This window comes from Humulus lupulus, chromosome 2, assembly GCF_963169125.1.
Source record: "Humulus lupulus chromosome 2, drHumLupu1.1, whole genome shotgun sequence".
Lineage (NCBI taxonomy): Eukaryota > Viridiplantae > Streptophyta > Magnoliopsida > Rosales > Cannabaceae > Humulus > Humulus lupulus.
Window position 1 is genome coordinate 265763290 of NC_084794.1, and position 27198 is coordinate 265790487.

The window sequence follows — 27198 nt, forward strand, 5'->3', positions numbered from 1 at the left end:
GAGCAGGTACCTTTTCGATATCTTCAATCTTCGAAAATGGACTTTCTCAAACAAAAATGCATAAGAAAATCCTTTGAAAACCCCTGCGTCGTCGAGGAAGACGATGACCTCTGGTTCTCTAATTGCTTGAAGAAACAAAAAATGTGACAGTGAAAAGGTGAGATAGATTTTTTTTACTTTTTACTTTTCAATTATATATTTCATTTTTATTTAAAATATTTTATAAATTACTTTTATATATTAGAAAAAAGAAAATTCATTAAAGGAATAAAATATAAAAAAACGAAGGCATTTTAATCATATTGAAAAATTATTTGACTAAAATTAGGCTTAGGGTATCATATTGTTTTATTTTACAAAATATAGAATCTATTTTGTCATTTAATAAAACATAGATGTCAATCAAGTATTCAAACAAAACACATGTTAAAATGATATTTTCCATTATTAAAATAAATTACGAAAATAGTAGAATATATGCTATTAATAAACAAAAGATATATTAATAATGAATTTATTGGTGAATTTGATATCTATTATTGTGGACATGAAACAAATGGTGTATTACTACAAGTAAAGTTTCCTTTGTATTCGAGAGGAATTCCATTTTTTTTTCAACACTCCCGCTCTTGTAAAATATTACATGTAATAATTTTTTTTAATTAATTACATTTAAGATGTGACGTGTACACATATTATTATTTAATTTTAATTAGTATGGATTATACTTTACACAAACATATAGTTAATAAAATCTTAAATATTATTTTAAATTGGGCTAATTTATATGGAAACTAATATATATTTATATATTAAATATAAATTCAAAGCTATTTTCAAAACAAAAAAAATTCAAACGTACTTAATTTGGATAACTTGAGAAACTTGTGGAGGGAGAGTAAAGAAAACTAGGCTCATTTTCAAAACAAAAAAAAAAAGAAAGAAAGAAAAGAAAAGAAAACGTGGCTGTAAGCAAGAGAAAATGTGTTTGTGTATTTCAACAAAAAAAATTGAGAAATATTTGAAATGGACTTTGTACAGTGAAAATTTTAATATATAGTATATATTTTTTTTAAAATAGAGCCGGCGAGTGGGGTTTGGAACTCAAGAAAAATGGAGTATTATTTTAAATGTAATAAGTTGGGTGGGGTCTCATTCCTTTGAATTCATCGTCTCAGTTTTAATTATTATTTTGATTTATTAACATGAAAACAAAAAGGCCACCTGATCATATTCTCTACAACTTTTATTGTCTTTCAATATATACAAACTCTAATGGCGTGTCATCTTCCCTCTCAAGATTTCACTGTGTTATGAATAATTTTATTGGCGAGTAATAATATATTAACCAAAATAAGGTAAATTTATTTAAGGTAAAATCTATTATTTAAAAAAATAATATTACGTCTGTTGGTGTAATTGTTTAGTACACATATTATTATTATTTTATTAATTACAACAACATTATTTTCTTAACTAAATGAGTTTGACACAAGATTTATAATAATAAATTAATAATTACGTAATTGGAAGTCAATATAAGAATATGACTTTTACCAATAAAAATAAAGAAGAGAAAATACCATCAAACAAGTGACCTAGTGGTAAAGTGACATTCTTATGCTTAGAGGTTAGGAGTTCGAATCTAAGTAACTCTAAAATAGAGTCTTAAATGTGAACATATTGTGTGCTAGCCTAGTCACCCCTACCTTTTGATTAGGATCCATCTAGTACTAGTTGGTCGGATAGGGCTCAAGTGACGCATCCTATCGTAGGTGGGAGCGACCCATTAAGTAAGATCTTGGTGAATATTCTTTAGTGGGATTGGAACTCTCATAGTAAGTAACGCCCAGAGAGAGCAGCCACACTGGTGGCCCCTCCTCTCCTTTTCTTCAGCAAAAAAAAAGAAGAGAATATGATCAGAGATGGTCAATACTCAATATTCTCTTTCAAGGGTGACTATTATTTGGGTTTATGCTTGAAAATTTGTGCTGCAAAACTCTATAAAAGGACCATTTTTTCTTTTTTAGAAGGTGGCCAATTATATATCTTTTCTATATAATAAGTGTGTAGATAACGGAAATTCTTGGTTTTAAATATTTTTTATTTTATTAATGTTAATTTAACGGAATATTCTTATATTTAATAGAATATTATTATATTTAACGGTTTGTAAACACTTAAACTTAAATAAAATAAATAAATAATTACAAAAATTAAAATAGAATATTTTTGAGATATTTTACCATGATAATTATTTAAAAATAATAAATAATTAAACAAATTAAAATATAATATTTTTCAGATATTTTACAATGATAATTATTTAAAAATAATAAATAATTAAACAAATTAAAATAAGATATTTTTGAGATATTTTACAATGATAATTATTTCAAAATAATAAAATTATATGTTTTATAACTTAACTAAAATTTAATTAAACTTAAACTCACTTATTATAATGATATCATATTAAACATATAATATAATCTACTGTAAATTAGCAACAAATTAATTTTTTTTTTAAACTAGCAAGTAACTTAAATTTAAAATCCACATATAATATTTAATATTACATTAAATATATAATATTTAATTTTTTGTTGTCACTCTCAAATTCAAAAACTAGAACAAACATAAACTTAAACAAAAATAAATAAATTATTTAATTAAAATAAAATATTTATTTCAAAATTTACATGAAATTAATATAAATTTAATACAAATAACTAATAAATTATATAAATAAAACTAAACAATATATATATATATATATATTCTGCATTTTTCCTTATTAGAGATAGAATTCGGGTGAGACTTTCTTTGTGCAAGTTCAAATGTTATCGTAGTAGAAGTCTTCATCATAATCAATTGCGATTAAGGTGATGATATCACTTTAATAAATATAAATTCAGTCAAGAAAAATACATAATTATTTTCAATAGTTCGGTGATGGGTACGTACTTCATAGGACATTGTCTAGTCCAAGTAAATTCATTATGAACAATCAAATGTCAATATACAAAGTGAAAATACAAACTTAAAACTCATTTTTAGTTTGACAAGTAATTTTATTCAATGAAAATTTTCATAATTACGAGCATAACTTCACAATAGTTATATAAATATTTTTTATTATAATTTAATTTTTAATAATAGAAAATTGATTAATTTAATATATATTATTTTTTCTGTTTAGACCATTTACACTTTCTTTAAAAACATTACATTGATCATTTCTTGTATTTTTTGTTTAATAAGGTGTAATTAAATTAAATATTTGATTATAAATTTAAATAAAAAAAAATTATTAAGTGTCTTCTCTAGTGGATTGTGTCAATACCTGAGCAAGGTTTGTTGGAGGATCTAACTATGTTATGTTCTATACTATATTATAAAAGTAGAAATATGTAACCAAAAAAAATTACATCATATCTAAATAGAAGTAGGACACACAAACTAGTGTGGATTTTTGACTTATTTAATAAAATAATATATAATATTAAATGTATCCTTTTTCTCTAGTAATAATCTATTATTATATGTAGGGAAATTTGCGGCATAAATACTTATTTTGTTCATTTTGTTGCTAATAAGTACCCAATTTTTAAAAATTGCGGCATAAATACCCATTTTGTTCATTTTGTTGCTAATAAGTACCCAATTTTTAAAAATTGCTGCATTAATACTCAAAATTCCATTTTTTAGACTCTGTCGTTGGTACCCACTTAACAGAGTTACTATTAAGGACACGTGTACTGTCCTGATAATTCTTCTTTTTTTTCACCTAATTAATTAAGAAAATACAATAAGTACCATCAATAATGTGTCTAGCTTTATTTTTAGCCCGATAAAAAGTCCAAGAGGAAACTTTAGAGTACTTACTATCAGATGTCATCTGTCTGTAAGACTTTAGAGTACTAATTTTTATTTTAATTAGTTTTATGTATTTTCTTAATTAATTAGGTGAAAAAAAAGAAGAATTATCAGGACAATACACGTGTCCTTAATAGTAACTCTGTTAAGTGGGTACCAACGACAGGGTCTAAAAAGTGGAATTTTGAGTATTAATGCAGCAATTTTTAAAAATTGGGTACTTATTAGCAACAAAATGAACAAAATGGGTATTTATGCCGCAATTTTTAAAAATTGGGTACTTATTAGCAACAAAATGGGTATTTATGCCGCAATTTTTAAAAATTAGGTACTTATTAGCAACAAAATGAACAAAATGAGTATTTATGCCGCAAATTTCCCTTATACCTTATATGTATGACTCACTTCATCAATTTTCCTTTATATTCATCGCCTTTCCTTTATATTGCCCATATATTTATTTAACGATAAATTAGTAAGGACCAGTTAGTTACACCAATTTAGCTATGAAAATAGCTTTTATTGTAAAAAAAATTTAAAAATAAATAATATTTTAAGATAATCTCCAATGCAAGATGCAAGATGTAAATTTTGTGCAAAATTAAAAAAAAAAAAGATAATGCTATATTTGGTCCAATATTTATAATCGTGATCCAATGCACAAGAATTAAATTAACACAAAAATCAATAATTCATTTAATATTTGTTAAGAATATATAAAAAAAAAAATTATTAATTTTATTGTCCAAATTATGTATTTCAATAAAATTTTCATTAAAAAATTATGTATGGTTGATCATTAATTGTGAACTACTAATTTATAATAATTAGTAGTAATATAGGAAATAAAAAAATAGTATTTGTTGATATGTCAAATTTGACTCATGCTATATTTTGTGTCAAATTTGGCACAACATTTATATGTGCTAAATTGAGCACACTTTTGAAGCACCATTAGAGTCATATTTTTTGTAAGGTGCGCTAAATATAGAATTACACCGACTTTTTGGCACTCTATTGGAAATGCTCTAGTTATAACTATGACAAAAAAAATGATAAAAAGTATGATAGAAAAAAAAAATGCTAGCAAAATTTATTATTTTTAAAAATAAATATAAAATTATAAATTAAAGAATTAAGTGAGCTCTTCCTTGCTCAATTATTAATAGAGAATTTTTCAAAAATATGACTTTTATGCTACTACTGTGCAAAAATATGAGGATTATATTTTTTTAATTTGTATGGGAAAATTTATTAAAAAATAAAAATAAAGTATGAGAAACACAATTACTAGCTAACTAAATATATGAGTTAAATTTAAAATCAAAACACATCAGCTAACACATGAGTATTATTGTAAATTAGCATTTCACTATTCTCTCTCTCTCAAACCCACTTTCTCTCTCAAAACCCACGTACAAACCCTCTTTTCTCTCAAAACCCAGCCGAAAAATCCCCTCCACCTCCGATCGGTGCAAATCTCCCCCAACTCCGGCGCAAATTCGTTCCAGCTCCAGTGCCATCTCAAGATCCAGTCAACTACAACTCAGCCTTGACGAGAAAATTCGTGATCCTCTTCTCCATAATTAAAATCAATTCCAGCCATGTTCTGCTGTAATATTTTCCATCACTGAAGACATCCATCTCCGACCAACTATTCTTACTCTTCTTTTCAATTTTTAGATCAGATTTTTTTTTCTAGGTCTTAACTTTTTTTTTGTTAGATCTGGGACTAACTTGTAATTTTTTTTTTAAAGTTTAGGTAAGCAATTGCTCATAGTATTACAAATATACTTTCTTCTTCTTGAGTTATAGATCAAAACTTGTTTGTTTTCTTTGGATCTGTTTTTTTTTTTCTATCTTCAGGTCTACAATAGGTAATTGGTTACCTTTACGTTCTGATATGTGTTTATATTTCTGGGTTCTTTATTGTAATCGGTTACCTTCACATTCTAGTATGTGTGTATATTTCTTGTTTTTTTTTCTATCTTCAGATCTGTAATAGGTAATTGGTTACCTTAACGTTCTGATATGTGCATATTTCTGGGTTCTTTATGGTAATCGGTTACCTTCATGTTCTGGTATGGGTGTATATTTCTGGGTACTTTATGGTAACCGGTTACCTCCACGTTATGATATATGTATATATTTATGGGTTATAAGATCAGATCATGTCTTTTTTTCCTTCAAATTCAATGTTTATTTTCATATTTAATATAAGTAACTAGTCACCCTCATATGGTAGCTGGTTACCCCTCTTATGGCAGAAGATTACTCATCTTAGGGTAACTGGTTACTCCTCTTGATACATGTTATTTAACTTAGCTCTAGATATTTTTTTTTACATAACTGTGAAAAATCATTCAAGTAACTAGTTACCTCACCCAGAGTTTGAAAAAAAAAACGTAGAATCTAAAAAACGAAAGGAAAAAAAATGTTTATAATAAATAAAAAAATGATAAACACAATTCATTAAAAAAATGCAAAACAACCAAAGAAAATTTTAATATAAAAATAGTTATATAAAATTAATATAAAAAAATCAAATAAACTAAAAAAATAATAATCAAATTACAAACATACCCTTCTAAATTATTAAAATTTGATTAAGAGTAAAATTATGGCATAAACAATTTTTATACAAAAATGTGGGAAAATAAACCCATAAAAGTAGAAATTCATAAAAAAAATCCATAGATTAATTTTTTTTTTTTAAAATAAACCATATTTTTGCAAATTCTATTTAAAATCTCATATAAAATGCAATTTCCTCTTGTTAAAAAGAAGCATCCTTCAAAATTCATATAAAACATAGAGGAAATTATGTGAGATATGGAGTTTTTTCCTTTCTTTTCATAAATATGGAAATTTTTAATATTTTTCTTAATCTAGGGCTTTTTCCTAATTAAGTTAATTGCGTTGAAAAGTATTTCTATATTTTTAAGTTTTTTGTGGGAAATAAAACCATATTTTATTTATTAGTTTAGTATTTAGTGATTTTTGTTATTTTTTTGAGTATCTTTGTAAATAGAAGATTCCATTTTAATTTTTTTTAATTGTGTGTAAATATATATTTTTTGTTTTAAAAAATATATATTGCTTTACATTTTAAACAACTTTATGGGCCATTCATATATAATGTAATACATATAGATGAAGCATAACTAGCTTAACTTTATTTTGTGCTATATATAATGATAGCTATGCTAAATATATATTTACATAAGTCATCGACTATATAGATTTTTGTGGTTGTTTTCATTACTGTGATCGGATATTTTTTATAGATTGGAAATTATAAGGTTACTTTTTTATGTTGTCTTTATTATACTTGTAATTGTTCTAGGTTACTTAATTTTATGGTGTCTGGAAATTACTAAGTTACTTTTTGTTGTTGTATTTATTATTTTTATATATTCTAACATACCAAATTACTTTTTGTTGTTGTGTTTGTTACGCTTGGAATTGTTCAATGTTATTTTTATAGTGTCCAAAAAAATATCAAGTTACTTTTTATTTTTTTCTTTGTTATTTTTATAGATTGCAAAGTGCTAGGTTACTTTTTGTTGTTATCTTTGTTACTTTTATAAATTATAAAAATATTAGATTACTTTTTGTTGTTGTGTTTGTTATAATTATAATTATTCTAGGTTGTTTTTATGGTGTTTAAAAATGACTAAGTTGCTTTTGTTTGTTGTCTTTGTTGTTATCATTGTTACTTTTATCAATTGCATATTACTAAGTTCCTTATTTTTGTTTATTTTTCTTAGATCCGGTAACTTGCTACCTTACTTGTGTTATTTCTTTGCTCTAGTACTAAGTTACTTTTAATAGTCTAGTTATGAAATAAAAATAGAATCCAAAGTAACTTGGTACAAAAAATATTTCAAGATTTACATGAGTTGGGATACACATAACTAATTAAACATAAAGTATGTGATTTTTTTAACTTTAAACCCAAGATTTCAACGACTTCATCTACCATAAAACTAAACTAATTAAGGTCGCATTACTATTATGGAGAAACATATACACGAGTTAATATATAAAAGAAAGTAAATGCATAAATGAGGAAATAGATTCTTCTCAAATATCACAAAAGAAATTAAAAAGTAGTATAATTACATATAATCTAAAATTAGAACTTAGAATACTTATTCAACTCTTGGTAGGAGATGGTCAAATAAAAGTACAATAATCTAACAATATGCAAACTAATAAAAACATAGTAAAAATTATGTATATTTGAGGAAGTTGGCCAAAATAGCAGTAATCTCTATTCACAGCCCCAAAAAACTTAATTCGAATTCTAACTAAAACTTGAACTTAAGTCAGTTGAGGATCCTCATTCACCATGAGTCTAGAATTGAGAATGGCATATCGACTTGACTCCACCAATTAAAACTTCTGTCCATTTGATCAACTGTTAAAGCATGCCGAATCTTAGGTGGAGATTTCAGTGAAGGATGGCCCAGCAAGATCAGAAATGGCAATTTGTAGTACTCCACAAAAACCAGAGTGTTTCGTAATGGGATTCTTGAAGATGAAAGAAAAAAATTTCGGCGACACCTTATGGACGATCAGAACCGCCTGAGATTGACAGAAGAGGAAAAAGTTTGTCCCAGTTTTTCCAGAATTGTCAACTTTCTGTATTTTTTTTCTAGATTTTAATTACTTTTTAGAAATAACCATATTATTGTAAAATTATATTAAAAAAATCCATATTAATGAAAAAAGTCCTAAAACATATCCATTATGGGCCGTTACATGCTTTCCCAGTAGTGATCTTTTATATAGAAAAAAAAGGGACCATTAATGTACAAATTGTTTGCTAATTTTTGGAACCCTGTAAAATTACAACAAATAAATTTGTATAAATTTTGTAAAGTAACTAAATGAATCAAAGAGTTAGAAAAAAAAAAAACTATATGAATCAAAAGGAAAAATAATTATATTAAAGACTTTTCTTTAATAGGAAAAAAGGGGGTGAAGTCGGACTTATGAACTTTGAATGAGCAAACAGTCCCATCAATTTGAAAAAAGAAAAAGAGAAATATGGTCAAAGACTCAAAACTCCAAAGACCATCAAGAAAGTTCTTTACATTTGCAGTGCTGTTTCTCTTTTTGTTTTATTACTGGTAAAAGTCTATGCAAACCTTAAATGACCAAAACCTCATCAAACAACCACACCTAACGTAACAACAATGATTTTATAAATGGTAAAGAATAATAAAGATGGATATGTTTAAAAAATTACCAGAATTTTATCTTATTTTACAAAAATACCAACCCATATGTTTTATATATTCTATCTTATTTTTATCTTATTTTACAAAAATGCCAACCCATATGTTCTTTACATTTTTATCTTATTAAAATATGACTTCGAATTACAAAAAAAAACCTATTTTTAAATTACAATAAAAGATACTGCAAAAAATAGTGACGACATTAAAATGTAGAATGCTAGTTAGTATAAATTTGTATATTGAAAAGAGATATTCGTAATAAAAATACTCAATGTTTACAGAATGTAGCATTTAAATACCAATTTTATTTTATGGGAAATGTACCTAAAGTTGACAGAATGTAGCATTTTAATAGTGAAAATTACATTTTATATGAGGTTTTCAATAAAGTTTTAAAAAATATGGCTTTTTTACAAGTTTGATTTTATGGTTTTTTAAAACTTGTATTCCTTTCTATGAGATTTTTTTCCCATATTTTTATAAAAAAATTATTATGCCATATTTTTGTAATAAATCATTATTATGCCATATTTTTTTTCCCATAATCTGATTTTTTTTAATTAAATTTGTCTCTACAAACCAAAAAAAGTTTAATTACCATATTTTTGCATATTAATAGCCAAAAAGCCATATTTATGAAAAAAAATCCCATTTTAATACCCAATTTATTTTTTTTTGCAACAAAAATACCCAAATTTGCTAAAACATGGTAGCAAATGTATTTCAAGTTATAAAAAATCATTAAAATTATATAAAAATATAAAAAATAGCTAGCTTAAATTGATTCTAAAATTAAAGAATAATTTTATTTGATGAAAATAATAAATAAATATTTTTTAATAATTTTTTGCCTCTTTTAATAATTTTTTAGTTAAAAGCTTGCATCAAGATCCTCTCAATGAGTCTTTAATTCAACAGGAGGCATTGGCTAGAGAAGAGTTTACACGGTTAAACAGAGCATACTTGATATTCTTAGCACAGAAAGCTAAAACCAGTTGGGTGATGAATGGGGATGAAAACACTGCTATTTTCCATGCCTCATTGAAAGTTAGAAGGCTTCAAAATCGCATATACTCTATACATACTGAGCAAGGCACCTGGGTGGATACAGCAGATGGGGTACAGAGAGCTTTTTTAGACTATTATCAGAATTTATTGGGGACTCAAATGCCAAGTAGGAGGAAGGTAACACAGGCCATTGTTGATTTAGGTCCTGGAATTTCTGAGGAGCACTCTAGGTTGCTGTCAATCCCGTTTACAGCACAGGAAGTTAAAGAGGCTTTGTTCTCCATTCCAGGTCTAAAGGCTCCTGGTCCTGATGGATATTGTAGTTTTTTTTATCAAGATAACTGAGAATTAGTCGGTCCTGAGGTGTGTGCAGCTGTTCTAGATTTCCTAACCACAGGGAAATTACTTAAAGAAATTAATGCTACAACCATCACACTCATTCCAAAAACCAACTGCCCGGGCAAAGTGAGTGATTTCAGGCCAATTTCCTGTTGTAATGTGTTGTATAAAATTGCCTCGAAAATGATATGTGCAAGGTTGAGAAGGGTACTGCCGGACTTGATTGCAGAAAACCAAGGAGGATTTGTTCATGGGAGGTACATAGGCCACAACATCATGATTTGTCAAGACCTAGTGCAACATTATGGAAGGAAAGCCAGTAAGCCAAGCTGTTTGATTAAAGTTGATCTGCAGAAGGCATATAACACAATAGAGTGGGATTTCATAGAGGAAATTGTGACAGTCAGAATCCCGTGATCCGTAAGGGGAAAGACCGGGTAAGTTGTGCAATCCCACACCGCCTGGGGAAGGTCAAGTGTAATGATTCTAAGACTGTGTAGGTATGGGACTACACAGTTGAAGAGGGCTTAAATGGATTGATGGGTACTACCTATATCAGGAAGGTGCATCTTCTTTTCGGTAGCCCATCACTTGAGAACTCCATGGTTAAGCGTGCTTGGCCTGGAGTAATCTAGGGATGGGTGACCTCCTGGGAAGTTTTCCCAGGAAGTGTGCGAGTGAGGACAAAGCACGCTGGAAAGACTTGTCTTGGTTTGTAGGGCTATTCGTCATTCCAGAAAGCAGCCATAGTGACGTGGGGCGTCACATAATGGTATCAGAGCCTTGACCCAGCCGGAAGTGTGGCCGACGGGGACGTCGGGCCCGTAAGGGGGGGTGATTGTGACAGTCAGAATCCCGTGATTCGTAAGGGGAAAGATCGGGTAAGCTGTGCAATCCCACACCGCCTGGGGAAGGTCAAGTGTAATGATTCTAAGACTGTGTAGGTATGGGACTACACAGTTGAAGAGGGCTTAAATGGATTGATGGGTACTACCTATATCAGGAAGGTGCATCTTCTTTTCGGTAGCCCATCACTTGAGAACTCCATGGTTAAGCGTGCTTGGCCTGGAATAATCTAGGGATGGGTGACCTCCTGGGAAGTTTTCCCAGGAAGTGTGTGAGTGAGGACAAAGCACGCTGGAAAGACTTGTCTTGGTTTGTAGGCCAGTCGTCATTCCAGAAAGCAGTCATAGTGACGTGGGGCGTCACAGAAATGCTTGCAGCTTTTAAGTTTCCAAAGAAGCTTATCAACCTCATCATGATTTGTATTCGAACACCTAAATTTTCCTTAATGCTCAATGGTTCTTTATGTGGTTTTTTTGCAGCAAAAATGGGACTAAGGCAAGGAGATCCAATGTCTCCATTATTGTTTGTATTAGGTATGGAGTACCTTTCTCGAATCATGCTTAAAGTGGGATCTATATCAGATTATAAGTATCATGCTAAGTGCAAATCTTTGAGATTGAACCATTTATGCTTTGCGGATGACCTATTATTGTTTTGCCATGGAGATTTTATTTCGATTCTATGGATGCTTAGAGGGCTCAAACTATTTTCAGGGACTTCTGGCTTGGTACCGAATCAAAGCAAATCTGCATTATACTGTAGTGGTATGGCAGAAACTGAGGTTAATAGAATCCTAGTAGCTTCAGGTTTTGCTAGGAGCCAGTTACCATTCAGATATCTTGGTATTCCAATTTGCTCTAAGAGAATTTCGTCAGTGGAATGTGGCCTTATTATAGAAAAAATGGTTCATCGAATTAGGCAATGGAGTTCACAGAATTTATCCTATATGGGCAGAGTAACACTAATCAATTTAGTTCTCATGTCTATCCACTCTTATTGGGCCCAAATCATGATATTGCCGAAGAGAGTACTGAAGGAAATTGATGCCATTTGTAGAGCATTCCTTTGGAGAGGAATGAGTGACCATGCAGGGCATGGACTTGTTGCTTGGCATAATATATGCAATTCTAAAACAGGTGGAGGGTTGGGTTTTAAGAGAGTTGTGGATTGGAATATTGCAGCTATAGGGAAATACATATGGGCAATTGCTTCCAAAAAGATAACCTATGGGTTAAATGGATACACAACATCTATTTGAAGCAATTGGATTGGTGGGATTACAAAGCTCCATTGGCTAGCAGCTGGTATTGGAGGAAAATGGTGGCTGTTAAGGAGATGTTTAAAGCTAAAATTGATATGGCATCCTTTGCAGCGTTGAACTTCAGTATCAAAGTAAGTCATGACTTATTGTTCGATTCCCCTCTCAAAGTTCATTGGGCAAAGTTTGTTTGGGAGAGATTTTCTGTACCAAAGCACAGATTTGTACTCTGGTTAGCCATGCTGCAGAGACTGCGCACCAGAATATTCATTCAAAAGTATAACTCAGCCATTGATCCATCTTGCCTATTCTGTGGAGACTATGATGAAGATGTTCATCACCTATTTTTTCAATGCAAATATAGTAGACAATGTCTATTACAGGTGAAAGAGTGGCTGGGTTGGAAAGTCAAAACAGAGGATTATGAAAATTTGCTGCAATGGATTGGGAAAACAAGTAGATGGAGCAGGTTTCAGAAAAGCACCTTGATAGCTGTTATTGCTTCTTTGATTTATCATATTTGGAGAGTGAGAAATGACACTCTGTGGTCACAAAAGGTTTGGTCCATAGCTCATACAGTCCAAGCAATACAAAAGGATATTAGATTGAGGATATACCCTTTAATTTCAAGCAAAACAAAGTCCTTAGATAAAGATTGGTTCCATGTAATTTGTCAAAATAGTTAAAGAGTACATACAGGAGTACTGATGTATTAAAGATAGATTCAATGGGAAGATATAATGGGGAATTGTAGAATGGGAATATATAGAATTATAGCATACATGGTAGTTTGTACATGAATTGGAGTTTGTACATGAGTTGGTTTTGAGCAATACAATGATCTTATTCACAAAAAAAAAAAAAAAATTTAGTTATTGATTTTTCTTTTAACTATTTTCAATCAAAAATATATTTTTTATTAAATAAACTATTTTTCAATTTTAGAATTAGTTTAGGTTATTTTTGCATATTGTTATATAATTTTAGTGATTTTTATCAATCAAACTATACTTGTATTAATTGTTTGGTAGTAAAAGTGCAACGTTTTAGTAACTTTGGGTATTTTTGCCGTAAATTTTTTTTAGGTATTTAAATGTTACACTTTAGCAACTTTAGTTAAGTTTTTCTTAAATTTTTTTTGAGTATTTAAATGCTACATTTTATAAACATTGAATATTTTTGCTGCAAATATCCTCTTGAAAAAGTTTTGGATTGCACCGTATTTTTGTAATAAAACTGTACACAAAAAAGAATAAAAGTCAAGATAAGGCCCAAACACTGTAGAAAGCCCAAAAGAAGTGGTTAAAGAGGCCCAAAGATGTTGCTAGTGTAGTGTTCCTCTACAGCTGGTGTAACTACAGTGGCTGCTGCACCTCATCGATTGTCTAAGCGTCGGCGCTGCTCTATCCGCCAATTGCTCGATCTTCTGCAAAAACTTTGGCTTTGCATATTAGGTTGGCTTTATATATATATATATATATATATATATGTTTCTCTCTCTTTCATTGGCTTAGTTTCTCTCCCTCAAATCAAATCATTTCATGATCATAAATATCCATGGAAGTTGGGTATATTGCTCTTCCCATTTTGGGAGCTTGATTTTATAATTCACACACATATATAAATATATTTTAATTTTATGAGTTTATGTACGTATCTCATCAATATATGAGGTAATTTTATCTTACCGTTTGTTTTTCTTAGAATATAGTTTTCAATATTAAGTCTTTATAAGAGTTTCGAAGGGACTGCAGGATGTTGAAATATGAGACAAGATAATGTTTACATGTTAAGTCTTTAGCCATATTTTTAAGGTTAAATATAGTTCCATGATTATATAAGATATGTATTTTGTATTGAATGCATGTTATATGTTTGTTAAAATGACTCACAGACTGTTTACTAAGGAAAGTGTAATCCTATAGATATATATATTTTTTGTGTTTGTTAAAATGTCCGTACGGGATTATTGTTGTTTTTCCATTTCCTCTGTTAGCTTGTTTCATACTCTATATTTGTTATTTTCTAACAACTACATATTGCTACATTGAATTCTTGGATTTGCTTTTTTTTTTTAATATTTATGACTTATATATATATATATGTCCATGATAAAATATACTTTATGATGGCTCGAATTTAGTATATAGAATTTACTTGGACTCTCTGAAAAGATTTTAGAGATGTTCTTATTATACAATTCAAGGAGAGGCCTTTTAAAGTTTAGATATTTTACAAACTTGAATTTTTGTAGTACATAAATAACAATCAACTTAGTTGGTCCTGTCATTTTTATTCTCAGGTAATTGTTCTGCAACTTTAAGTGTTATTTGGTTAAGGTGGATTATTTTCGAATTGTAAATTTAATTACTTCACTTCTAAACTTTTACTTATGCCAATCATCTTTTAACACTCAAATATTGAAAATGACATAATCTATAATTTTTGAATTGTTTCCTACCTTCTAGAACTTTTTTTTTTTGTTAATGAAATGTTCATATTGATATGCAGTCAGAATGAAGTATCTAGATTGGTATCTGAAAATTTCAATTGGGGCTGCGCTTGTTGGAGCTTCAATGGAGTTGTTCATGATCAAGACTGGTTTCTGTGTGAGACCTCTCCTTTTCCCTCTAGATTGTCTACTTTAGTTAAAATGATTTGATTTTGGTAAAGTTTATTTGGGTGCCATGATTTTCTTTGATTTTTTATTTCTTGTAATTTTCATGAGAATTGAGATGTTATATTAACTAATATATTGTTTAGAACACACAACTTAGCGAATTTTACTGATTAACTATATTTAATCAACACAAACCAGTAATTATAAATCCATCCAACTAGTGTGCAAATGAATGAAACACCAAAACTCTCTGCTGAATTACTACGGTTTGTAGCATCAGTCATATTTACTTTTCTAGTAATTGAAAATCTGGATGATGGGTCAGCTGGGATTACACATGGATCTTTCCAAGTTTGTCCTTTGGCCTAAATAGGATTGAATTAGATTGCTTGTATACATTGGGCGTGCTTGTATGAGTGAGCACATTTTGAGTTTTTTCTTCTATCTTCATGTTTTAGCATTGTCTTAAATTGTTACATAGTTACATTTCTCCAATTATTTATGTCATATTGGTTAAAGAAAATGAATAAACTGGAAGATTGGTTAGTTAAGAATACATATAGAGGTTTTAGAGAGGTTAAATGCTTGTATGATTGAGGTGCAAAAAAATTTGTATTGATTGTAGTACATCCATATTTTTATGTATCAAGTTTTGACTTGTCTTATATGTAGTTACTAGTTACATGTCACTTTGGATCAAAATCTCTGGCCTTAGTCTCTCTTCCTATTTCCATATGTTCAGATGACAAAGTAACCGTTTTGGAGTCGGAAAAGCGGGCATGGGAGAGTTCTCCAGAGGCTCAAGCTCTTAGGGAAGCATTGAATCCTTGGAGAAACCAAGATACAGAAGCAGAGAAGAGATCTTAAGTTTGCTCCTCAAGCTCAGTTGAATACTTCTGATGCCAATTCTTGCATTGAAATGGCTGATTGATTGATTCCCATCCCATCCATGTTGACTAGTTTTGAGTAGTCAACTTGTATTTTATTGCAATTTTCACTATAAAATAAATGATATCATAAAATTCTTTTTGGCTTCACTACTAGCAGTAGTAACATCAATTATTGAATAAAGATCACAGAGTTCATTAATCATTATATCATCTTTCCTCTGTAAGAATGTTATATCAGTATGGCTGTTTGTGTTAGGTTTTTTGGGGCTCATTACAAATGTTTTACTTTACGTACCAGGCTGATTGGCTGTAGTCTATTTTGTTTGGAAATAAAGCAACAAAACGACGTCAAAATGGCAAAAAAAAAAAAAAAACAATAATAAAGTCAATAAACGACATCAACTAGGGAACATAGTTGATCTTGAAAACGACAACAAAAGGACAGAGATCAGAAATAGTGGAATTTCAACTTAGATAACACATTATTGCACTATTAATTCTCTTGTCAAAGATCTATAAACCGATTAACATTGCCCTCGAAGTAAAGATTAGGTACCAACCCAGATAACTAAATTATGGGTAATGAAATGTTTAAGGAAAACTAAATCATGGTATTTTTATGCATCTTTTATTTTTTTTGGACTTATATGTAAACATATTCTTGTTGACCAATAGATAATATGTTTTCCTATACTTAAAATCTAAAGCTATAATAAAGAACTGGTTAAACATTATATAATTCTCGTTCATCTTTGTATAAAGTTTTTATGAGTCAACCATATTATTATATCAACCGTATAAGGCAAACTATTGAAGTATTTGGTCATAAATTCAACTTAGAATATAATAGATATTACTTTACTTAATTAACATGCAAATACTAGTGTGGCCTGGCTGCTAAATTAGATTGTTATGTTTAAAATTATATTGAAATCGATATTTTATGTATATGTACATGTATTATTTTTCCGTACACATGTAACTTAAGATTCAATAAAGTTGCAAGTAGTCGATTCCAATTTACGTGGAGATAAAATTTGCAAGTTATTTGTAATTTAAGTTGTCATCAAAATAGAATTTCATTTGGCTTAGCTTAGTTTATCCTTTAAAATAAAACGTCGCAAACCTTTTATTCCCACAATTTAGTTGATCCTGGATCTCTTATGGTAAAAGCTAGTTAATCTAAAAGAGATATTGCATACATGTATACAGAAAAGATAATTAATAAGCTAGCTCTGGCATCGGATTTAAGTTTCCAAGTGATATATATATAATTATATATGTATACACACATATGATCATATAGTCAAATATAATAATAGCTAGGATTCAATTGCTTCAAGTTCAGTCTAAGAAAAGAATAGATTATATTTGACAGCTTGTATTCACAATATTGATAATTGATGACTTAATATTTGATATATATATATATATTATAGTTTATACATATAAAAAACAGTATATATTATAATTAGCAAACTGAGTATTTGTAGCTTTTATATCTATATTGAATACATCTATTCTATATAAAAACTGTGTAGATAACGGAAATTATTGGTTTTAATAATTTTTTTTGGTTAACTTTAACAGAATATTCTTATATTCAACAGAATACTATTATATTTAACAATAAATTGTAAACATGATTTAAATTTAAATAAATAAATAATTGAACAAATTAAAATATGATATTTTTGAGATATTTTACAATAATGATTATTTAAAAATAATAAAATCATACATTTTATAACTTAAATAAAATTTAATTAAACTTAATATTATATTACACATATAATTATTAATCTTTTGTTGTCACTGCTCAATTCAAAAACTAGAACAAACATAAACTTAAACAAAAATTAATTAATTAATTAAAATATGATATTTTAAAGATATTTTATGATAATTTAAATAATTAAATCATATTTATTTAAAAATATAAAGACATACATATAATTTAATTAAATATTATAATACACATGATAATTTAAATAATTAAATCATATTTAATTAAACTTAATATCATATTACACATATAATTATTAATCTTTTGTTGTCACTGTTCAATTAAAAAACTAGAACAAACATAAACTTAAACAAAAATTAATTAAAATATGATATTTTTAAGATATTTTATGATAATTTAAATTATTAAATCATATTTATTTAAAAATAATAAAGACATACATATTGTTTTTTTTACCTTATAAATAAATTTGTATGATAGTTTGTTTTTTTATCAAGTGATTAAAACTCTTTTTCTTCAATTAAATTCACCAAAAGACTTTGCGAGATATATTAGAAACTAAAAATAGTTGATGCATATATACTACTGTCTATACTATGACTTTTTCTATTATTATTTTATTTCTTTTTAAATATTATTGTATTTTACATATAAATCATGTAAATATATATATTTATGTCAACGTTATGTTTAGATGCCATAAATATTTATATATACTATAGAATTATAATTCATTCTATTATATATATATATTAAAAAAAAACAGTGAACCAGTTTTTATTAAAATTATAGACAATGTTTACAACTTTAAAACTAAGCAAACATGCATTACACGTTGCTTCTACCTAGTATATATATATATATACTAGATACAAACAACGTGCAATGCACGTTTGCTTAATTTTATTTATAGAATTTATTAATTATTTTTATTAAATTTGTATCATTTTCATATAAAATTCAAATAAATAAAAAATATTATATATAAAAGAATGACATAAACATATAAAATGCAAAATTAAACCAAAATATTGTTTATGATTTTTTAAAATATATATAATACAATAACCTTTTTAAACATAAATGATAATTTTTTTAATAAAAATCAAGATTATGTATTATATATTATTATTATTATAATGATATTTTATAATATTTAAATTTATATTAATATAAGTATTAAATATTTAGTATGATATTAAATATTATTATAATATTTGAATTCATATTATTATAATTAGTAAAAAATTAGGATTATATATATTATCGTAATAATATTATATAACATTTAAATTTATATTAATATAATTATTAAATATCTAGTCTTGTATTATATTATTATATTAATGATATTTTATAATATTTGAATTTGAATTTATTTTAATATAATTATTATATATGTAGTTTTATATTAAATATTATTATAACAATGATAATGTAATAATATTATCGAAAAAAAACAGTGGAAAAAAATAGTGGAAATTAAAGAACTTTTTCGAGCAAGAATGGCTGAAGCAGTGTTCAGAGCAGTGAAGTATGGAATACACTCGGGGCATACATTGCTGTATGATCAACAAGCTAAGGTTCAATGGAGTAAATTTGTTTGGGAGAGATGCAATATACCAAAACACAGGTTCATCCTATGGTTGACGATACATCAGAAGTTGAAAACCAGAACTTTTCTTAGTAGTCATGGTCAGGTAGTGGATAAACTATGCGTACTGTGTGGAATGCATAATGAAGAGATCTCACATTTATTTTTCCAATGTGATTACAGCAAAATCTGTCTAGTGAAACTAAAAGAATGGATCGGTTGCAGAGCTCAAACAGGGGATTATATTGCATTACTGAGTTGGATATCCAAAGCCAAACACATCACCAAATTTAGGAGAGGTTGCTATATAGCTGCTGTATCAGCTTTAGTGTATCATATTTGGAGAGTCAGGAATCAGGTTCTATGGTCCTCAAAGTTGTGGCATGTTAATCATACAATGGAAGTCATTAGGAGAGAATTAAAGCTGAGATTTTCTGTAATGTATAAAGAGAAACCAAATAGGGATAAGGAATGGTACCAAAATTTGTAAAGTTAGTTGTGGATTGTAAGTACTATAGAAGTAGGGAAGATCTATATTATACATGACTTGTTTTTGAGCAATACAATGATTCTTATTCACAAAAAAAAAAACAATGATAATTTATAGTATTTGAATTTATATTAATATAATTAATATATATATTTTTAGTTAATTTTAAAAGTATATTCCGTTAAATATTTATAATAATTTGTTAAAGTTAACAAAACAAACCATTAAAACCAAGAATTTATGTTATCTACACATTTTTTTATAGAAGAGGTATATATAAGAAAAATATGAAACAATAAAGGCAATTAAAAAATAGAATATATATATTATATAAGGGAGAGCTTCAAGGAGATGATGTGTCATTCTAAAATTGTTCTAAAACACTTTATCTATTTTCTCCTTTAATCTAATTTTTTATTCATTTTATAGATTATAATAATATAGTAATTTAAAAAAAATGCAAGTAATTACATATTTTTTAAATTTAAATAAGAAATTTACAAAATATTATTATTTACTCTATCTATTTTACACGTTTAAAAAACTAGATAGATTATAATTATATAGTAATTTAAAAAAAATGTAAGTAGTTACATGCTTTTTAAATTTAAATAAGATATTTACAAGATATTATTTTTACTCTATCTATTTTACACGTTTAAAAAACTAAAATTGCTCCAAAGCACTCTATTTATTTTCCCCTTAAATTTAATTTTTATTCATTTTATAGATTATAATATTGTAGTCATTTAAAAAAATGTATCATACACGTTTTAAAAAGTATGTAGTTACATGTTTTTAAATTTAAATAAGATATTTACAATATATTATTATTTACTCTATCTATTTTACATGTTTAAAAAAATGTAGTAATAAAAATAAAAAAACGTAACTACTAACTATGCCTATATATAAATTAATACATTCAAAAAATATATTTTATAAATTAATGTAGTAATGTATTTTGCATAAATGTTATTTTATTTTAGATATATGGTTTTAAAAAAAGTAGTTTAAAATAACATCTATTTATAAATAAAAAAAAACCTAAAGAGCTATTAATTAATACTTAAATATCTAACTTTTTTTAAAAAATAAAAAACAAAAAGTTAAAAAATTTAAAATTCCAAACTAAAATATCTTAACAATTAAAAATATCAATATATGTACACATCAATATATATACACATAATATTAATTGAATTAAAAATTTATTTAAAGAGATATGAAAACGTAAAAAATTTCAAATTCAAAACCAAAATATCTTAACAATTAAAAATATCAATATATATACATACATAATATTAATTTGATTAAGAATTTATTTAACTTCATGACTTGACTCTCAATTACTCAAGTGAGTAATAATCAATAATTCAAGTTTTAAGGTCTTCAATCTCTCTCTCTATATATATGAATATATGTGTATATATACAAAATGTATATATAAAATTGTTAGTTTGTGTATATCCTATTATCATCCTTTCCAAGTGTACCAGCATTTCCTAAAGTCTTTGTATATCATAATTTATTTAGCTTCATGACCTGGCTCTCAAAAGAGTAGTAATCAATAATTCCAGTTTCAAGGTAAAAAAATCTTTCTCTCTCTCTCTCTCTATATATATATACATGAATATATGTGTATATATATAGAGATTGTATATCTAAAATTGTTGGTTTGTGTATATCCTATGGGTATCATTTCCAAGTGTATCAGCATTTCCTTAAGTTTTTCGCGTATCATACACATGTACATGATTTTCGATGTATACCATGCATATTTTCACACACACATGAATATCAAACTATGTTGACACTACAATATATCTCAAAAAGTATTTTCGAGTAAGTTTTGTGCACCTGACAAATGTAGGGAGAACTCACCGATTGAGAACTCGTCGATTGTGCAATATATTTATATTTATTTATGGTTAATTTATAGATTTTAGTATATTTCTTACGTTTTTGGAAGGAGAAGAAATTGAACGTGGATCATGGTGGTATGATATTGTTTACTATATGTACTAAAAAAAGTATATTTGTGTCTTCGAATTTAATTAGCTAACCCAGTATTGGTATTAGTATTGTTTGAATTTTGGTTCTCTATATATCTATTTTCTTATTACAATATAATTATTATGTTTTTTTATTCAAAAGTGAATAGTTGTACAAAATATTATAATTATTATCATCAATTATCAATATTAATAATTGTATTTTTCTCTCATTTGATATTTTCTCAAGTTTGTGACAAAACGATATTACTAATGGTATTATTTGGATCTGTGATTTGTTTTCACTATAATAAGTAAATGTTTTCTAGATTGTAATTTAGTGGACATTTCAGCAGGAACAAAATATGCGGAGGTTGATGCGAAGCACAAAAAATCTTTTTTAGAAAAAAAGAACATGTTATGAATTAAAAAGTATATAATTATGACAATTGATGTTAATATTGTTTGTTAGCTAATTTTTTTCACATCTTTTGCTTTTCAAATGCTATTATACATTCTATTAATTTCTTGAAAGGAGAGAAAAACAAATAATTGATTAATTATATACTTTTATTACAATTATACTATTAGAGCATAACTTAAAAAAATGGAGGAATTACAAAAGGTATAAATTTCTCACTCACATTATACAAATTATAAAATTAATCAAACAAATATAGAATTACGTTAAATATATATAGTTGAATTATAAAATGTATAAATTCAAATTATGATATTTATCAAACAAATATAAAATTACCTTAAATATATATTTAATATTATTATAAAAAAATTACGTGAGGGCGAGTATATTTTATAATATATTTATATGATGTGACACTCTAAAATTGCTCAAAACCACTCTTTCTATTTTTTTTTTCCTATTTTCAAATTTGATTAGATATTTAATTACGATAATTGTTTAATTAAATTATAAATATAAATAACCGTTAACTTTTCTCATTTTTTATCTTACTTTTCTAATTTATGGCATTAAATAATATAGGAAAAAACTCTATCTATTCTCTCTTTTTTATTTTAATAATAATAATAATAGATGTGTATTAAAAATATCTATATATAATAATAATAAATATATAAATAATAATAATCTATCTGTTGACGCCATTTTTCATCAACTTAAATTGTAGAGAAATTAAACAATAAAACAATGAAGCGAATGAATAGTGAAGAAAGACAATAGGATTTTACGTGGTTCAGCAGTTAATTCTGCCTAGTCCACGAGTTTATGTTATTAAGACTTAGGAGTTTTTTGGAAATTCTTCAAAGATGAATTACCCAGAGTTTTCTCTCCAGAAATCAGAAAATCGGTCATTTACAAGTGGTGATTCCTTCTCTATTTATAGAGATGGTTGCAGAATTCATTCCCACATATTTCAGGAAGATATTCTGTAAATCAATTGAAATAATGATATTAAATGCATTATCTCCTATATACACGGAAACGTCCCACGAAGATCGGGAACGGATAACAGATTAAATGGTATCCCTTAAATATTGGGATTACACAACATGAGCATGTTCACACGTAATGGGCTATCCCAGGTGATTCATCAGGTCTTCGAGATTAGCGATTGGCATTGAGTCTGTCAAGACTTATGAGTCAGTCATGAGCTTGCCACTTAACTTCACGCTATGCTCGGGATAGGTGGGTGCTGGCGAGGCTGTCACATCTGAGCTTGCACTTCCCGAGCTCGAGCTATCTCATCTGAAGACAATCGGTAAAAATATATTCAAGTATCGTACCTTTACCCATCGCGAGCTTAGAGAATATTCGAGGTTACACATCCTCGAGGTCGTTGTTTTACTTCAGAGGGGTTTAACTGTTGAACCGTATGATGTCTGCATATATTTCGAGCTCACACCCGACGAGCCCAGTTTTCGGGGTCATAACTTCTTATCTCGAAATCTGGGTGTAACATTTTGCCCCCTCAAAAGTGTCAGTTTGAATCCCGTGAGAAGGAAACTTTTGAACTGCCCTTCTTGGAAATCGTACCATCAATTGTATTTGAGTGTAGACACGCGTCAGCCAAGTACTGGATGGTCAGAGTACTTGAGTGCTTTTGATACCACACGCACGTCCATCCGCCTGCTACCTTTATGGTGTCAGTCTTCCATTTGTCCCTGACCATTTGATCAAATAATGAAATTGGCCAATGGTCCAGATCACCTCGCCGTTTGGTATCCTCTGGGGCCTATAAATATGCCATCATCTTCTTCATTTTAACATTACGTTTTCAGTTTTCAGAGAAAAGAAAACCAGAACTCAAAAACTTCGGTCCTTGCATGTTCTCCAAGCCGAGGAAGCAAAATACAACTGGTCTGTTTGACTCCGTGAAATCGTTCTTGCAACCTCTCCTTCGGTCTTCGATTTCTCTGTATCCACTAGCTACATTGTGTAAGTATCTGTTCTTAGCCTTGTATGTCCGTGTATATATTTTATTCTTTCCATGCATGTCTTACGTTGTTGCATTTAGGCACATTTACTAGTTTCGCACTAGAATGCTTTAATCAATACCGTGTAGTTTTTTAGGCTCTTCTGTTGTTATGGATTTTCCAAACCCATAATTTGCATGAACAATGCAAATTTGGCTCTTTTACTGGGTTATCTTAATTTCGAGTATCATATCGTGTAGACCAAGAAACTGGGTATAGAATTAGGGTTTTCAAATTGCACGTTTCCCAAAAATATCACTTTTTGAGTAACCGCCAACTTTTTTCCCTAAAAATCCGGGATTCTAAAAAATAAATGCACCTTTCCCTCTTTACGTGGAATACACGCTCCGAGCCTGATCTCGTTCTTTTAATCGAGCTCGTTCCATAGCTTCGATCATTCGAGCTTAGGCCGTCTTAATTTTCATTCTTAATCTCTTGCTCGTCTGGCCCTCACCCTTTTGTTCTCTTTCTAGATGCCGTAGAACTCGGAAGAGCGTTGGGGGTCAAAATTTGCGATTCCTTACTTACCGAAAACCCTGAGCCTGTAGTCACCTTTTACTCGGAACCAGCACTTGATACGGGAGCACGAACTTAGGTGTGAGCAAGAAGACACCCGAGCTCATTTCCGACGCAAAATTGACGAGGTTGAGGAGAGAAAAACGAAAAAACTCAGGGTCGCAATTTATCCAGACCCGGACCCCGAGCCCAGACCGATCCCTCTCGACCTTACTCTTAAAGTGACAGTCGCATTCAAACCGGGTGAGCTCAAATTTTCAATGATGGAAGATCCATCAAATCCTCCATCTACCTTGCAGCCAACAACTATTCCCACCTCGAGGGGAGAATTTTTTGAGGCCAAGCATTATTGGAGCTCGATTTCTTCACTAGGGCAGATCTCTGGCTTCTTGGCCCTCCACGAAATTGGACTATCAGGCTCGCGAGGTGTCGAGCTCCAACCTCCCACGAGCGAAGCTGTCGTGCCCCGGGAGATGGTAATCCTGATAGTAAGTTAAAATATGCGGCTTGGAGCCATGAACACATGAGGGCAGGGGCCTTATTTCCCTTGACTCCTTTTTCAAGGACTTCTTGGATTTCATCAGGCTCGCTCCCTTCCAACTCAACACCAACTCATACAGGGTTTTGTCAGCCCTGAGGTCGCTTTACCACGAGCTAAAGTGAGAAGGACCTTCACCAAAGGAGATTTTATATCTCTTTTGCTTGAAAAGCAATCCTTCCCGAGCTCGGGGAGGAGATGGCTTCTATTATCTCTCAAGCTATCCTCGTGAGAAGAAAATCTTCGAGGATCTCCCAAACCATCCTCCCAACTTCAAGGTGGCCTTCTTTTGGATGGATGGTCTTGCTCCTTCCAGACACTATTCGTTCAGGCGAATCCGTAAGTATACGATCTTTTTTTTTTCTTTTCGTGTTCGAATTCTTGCTTGGGCTCGAACCACGAATAATATCTTTATTTCTTCAGCTAACTATCATCGTCTGACTCCCACTAGTAAGATGAAGGAGCATAAGGAGACTTTGCTTCAACTCCCTTACGGCATACGATCCCTGTCTTATCTTCTTCATGAAGATACGCTTCGAGCCTGTGGTCTCTTAGAGAAGGATCAATCTACAAATGACTGGTCCAACAAGAAGTACACCCAGTGGGAGTCTGTGCCTCTCCCAACTGGTAGCCTTCCTCCGAGGCGTAGCTCTAAGGCATGATTCCCAGCTCGCCATCGCAGGAGTTCGTGCTCAGGGAACGAGGCCAGTGACGAGGCTTCGAGCTCGAGTGACAGAGGTACGGTCATCCTTAGCTCAGCTTTATGGTCTCCTTCGCTTCTTAAGCATAAGCCCGACACCTTAATCTTGTGTGAAGATGATAGGAACCACTATTATGTATGGTCCTGGGTAGCTCCCCAAAGTTATGAGGTCGAAACTATCTTTTTGCAAAATATTCCAGCTTCGATCTCGACTTAACTTGAAGTAGGTTTATTTATATTCCAACTTTCTGTCGATTAGTTTTAGCTGGTTTGTTCCAAACCTATTTAGGTCGTGTTTTTGGTTCGTAATCCATATAGTTATACATTTTTTATTTAGTTATATCTTGATCGCGCATTTGGTTACATCCAAATTACCTTGGCTCGCACATTTGGTTATATCCAAATACTTTACTTTTAATGTCCAAATTATTTTTGCTCGCGTATTTGGTTATATCCAAATACTTTAATTTTAATAATCTGGTTATTTTTTTAATAGTTTGGTAATGTCCAAACTATCTTTGCTCACGTATTTGGTTGAATCCAAACACTTATATTCTTTAATAGTTTGGTTATGTCCAAACTATCTTAGCTCGCGTATTTGGTTAAATCCAAACACTTTTATTCTTTTCGTGTATGCTATTTGTTTTTTCAAGCTTATGGTATATATACCACTAATGCCCCCTTAATATCCTATGAGTGTGACCATAGGTTATTAAATTAAGAGAGTTTGCAAAAAATATAACATATTGAGACGAAAATGAACTTTATTCGAAATTGAATAATTTATTAACAGAAGCATAGTAAAGAAAAATAAGCATGGTTACAGGTGACATCATTCCCACACTATTGATAGTAAGGTCGTAGATGTTCGCCATTCCATGCTCGTGGTACCAAATCCCCGTTCAATCTTGCCAATTTGTAGACGCTAGGTCGGATAATCGATTCGATCTGATAAGGTCCTTCCCAATTAGGCCCGAACACGCTAGCAGCCAGATCTCGCGTAGCTAAGAACACACGCTTTAGCATCAAGTCTCCCAAACCGAATTTTCTGTCTCGAACCTTTCTATTGAAAT

At 29.2% G+C, this 27198-nt stretch overlaps 1 protein-coding gene across 1 annotated transcript; it reads left to right on the plus strand.

Annotated features, from left to right (window-relative positions):
• Nucleotides 1–12638: 12638 nt before the first annotated feature.
• Nucleotides 12639–13265, plus strand: LOC133815458 (uncharacterized). Its single transcript, XM_062248297.1, has one exon. It carries the CDS (start codon nt 12639–12641, stop codon nt 13263–13265), a length of 627 nt encoding a protein of 208 aa, XP_062104281.1.
• Nucleotides 13266–27198: the final 13933 nt, after the last annotated feature.

What these genes read in the sequence shown, in the direction of transcription:
- LOC133815458 (XM_062248297.1), top strand. Translation starts at nt 12,639, where the DNA reads ATGGTGGCTGTTAAGGAGATGTTTAAAGCTAAAATTGATATGGCATCC.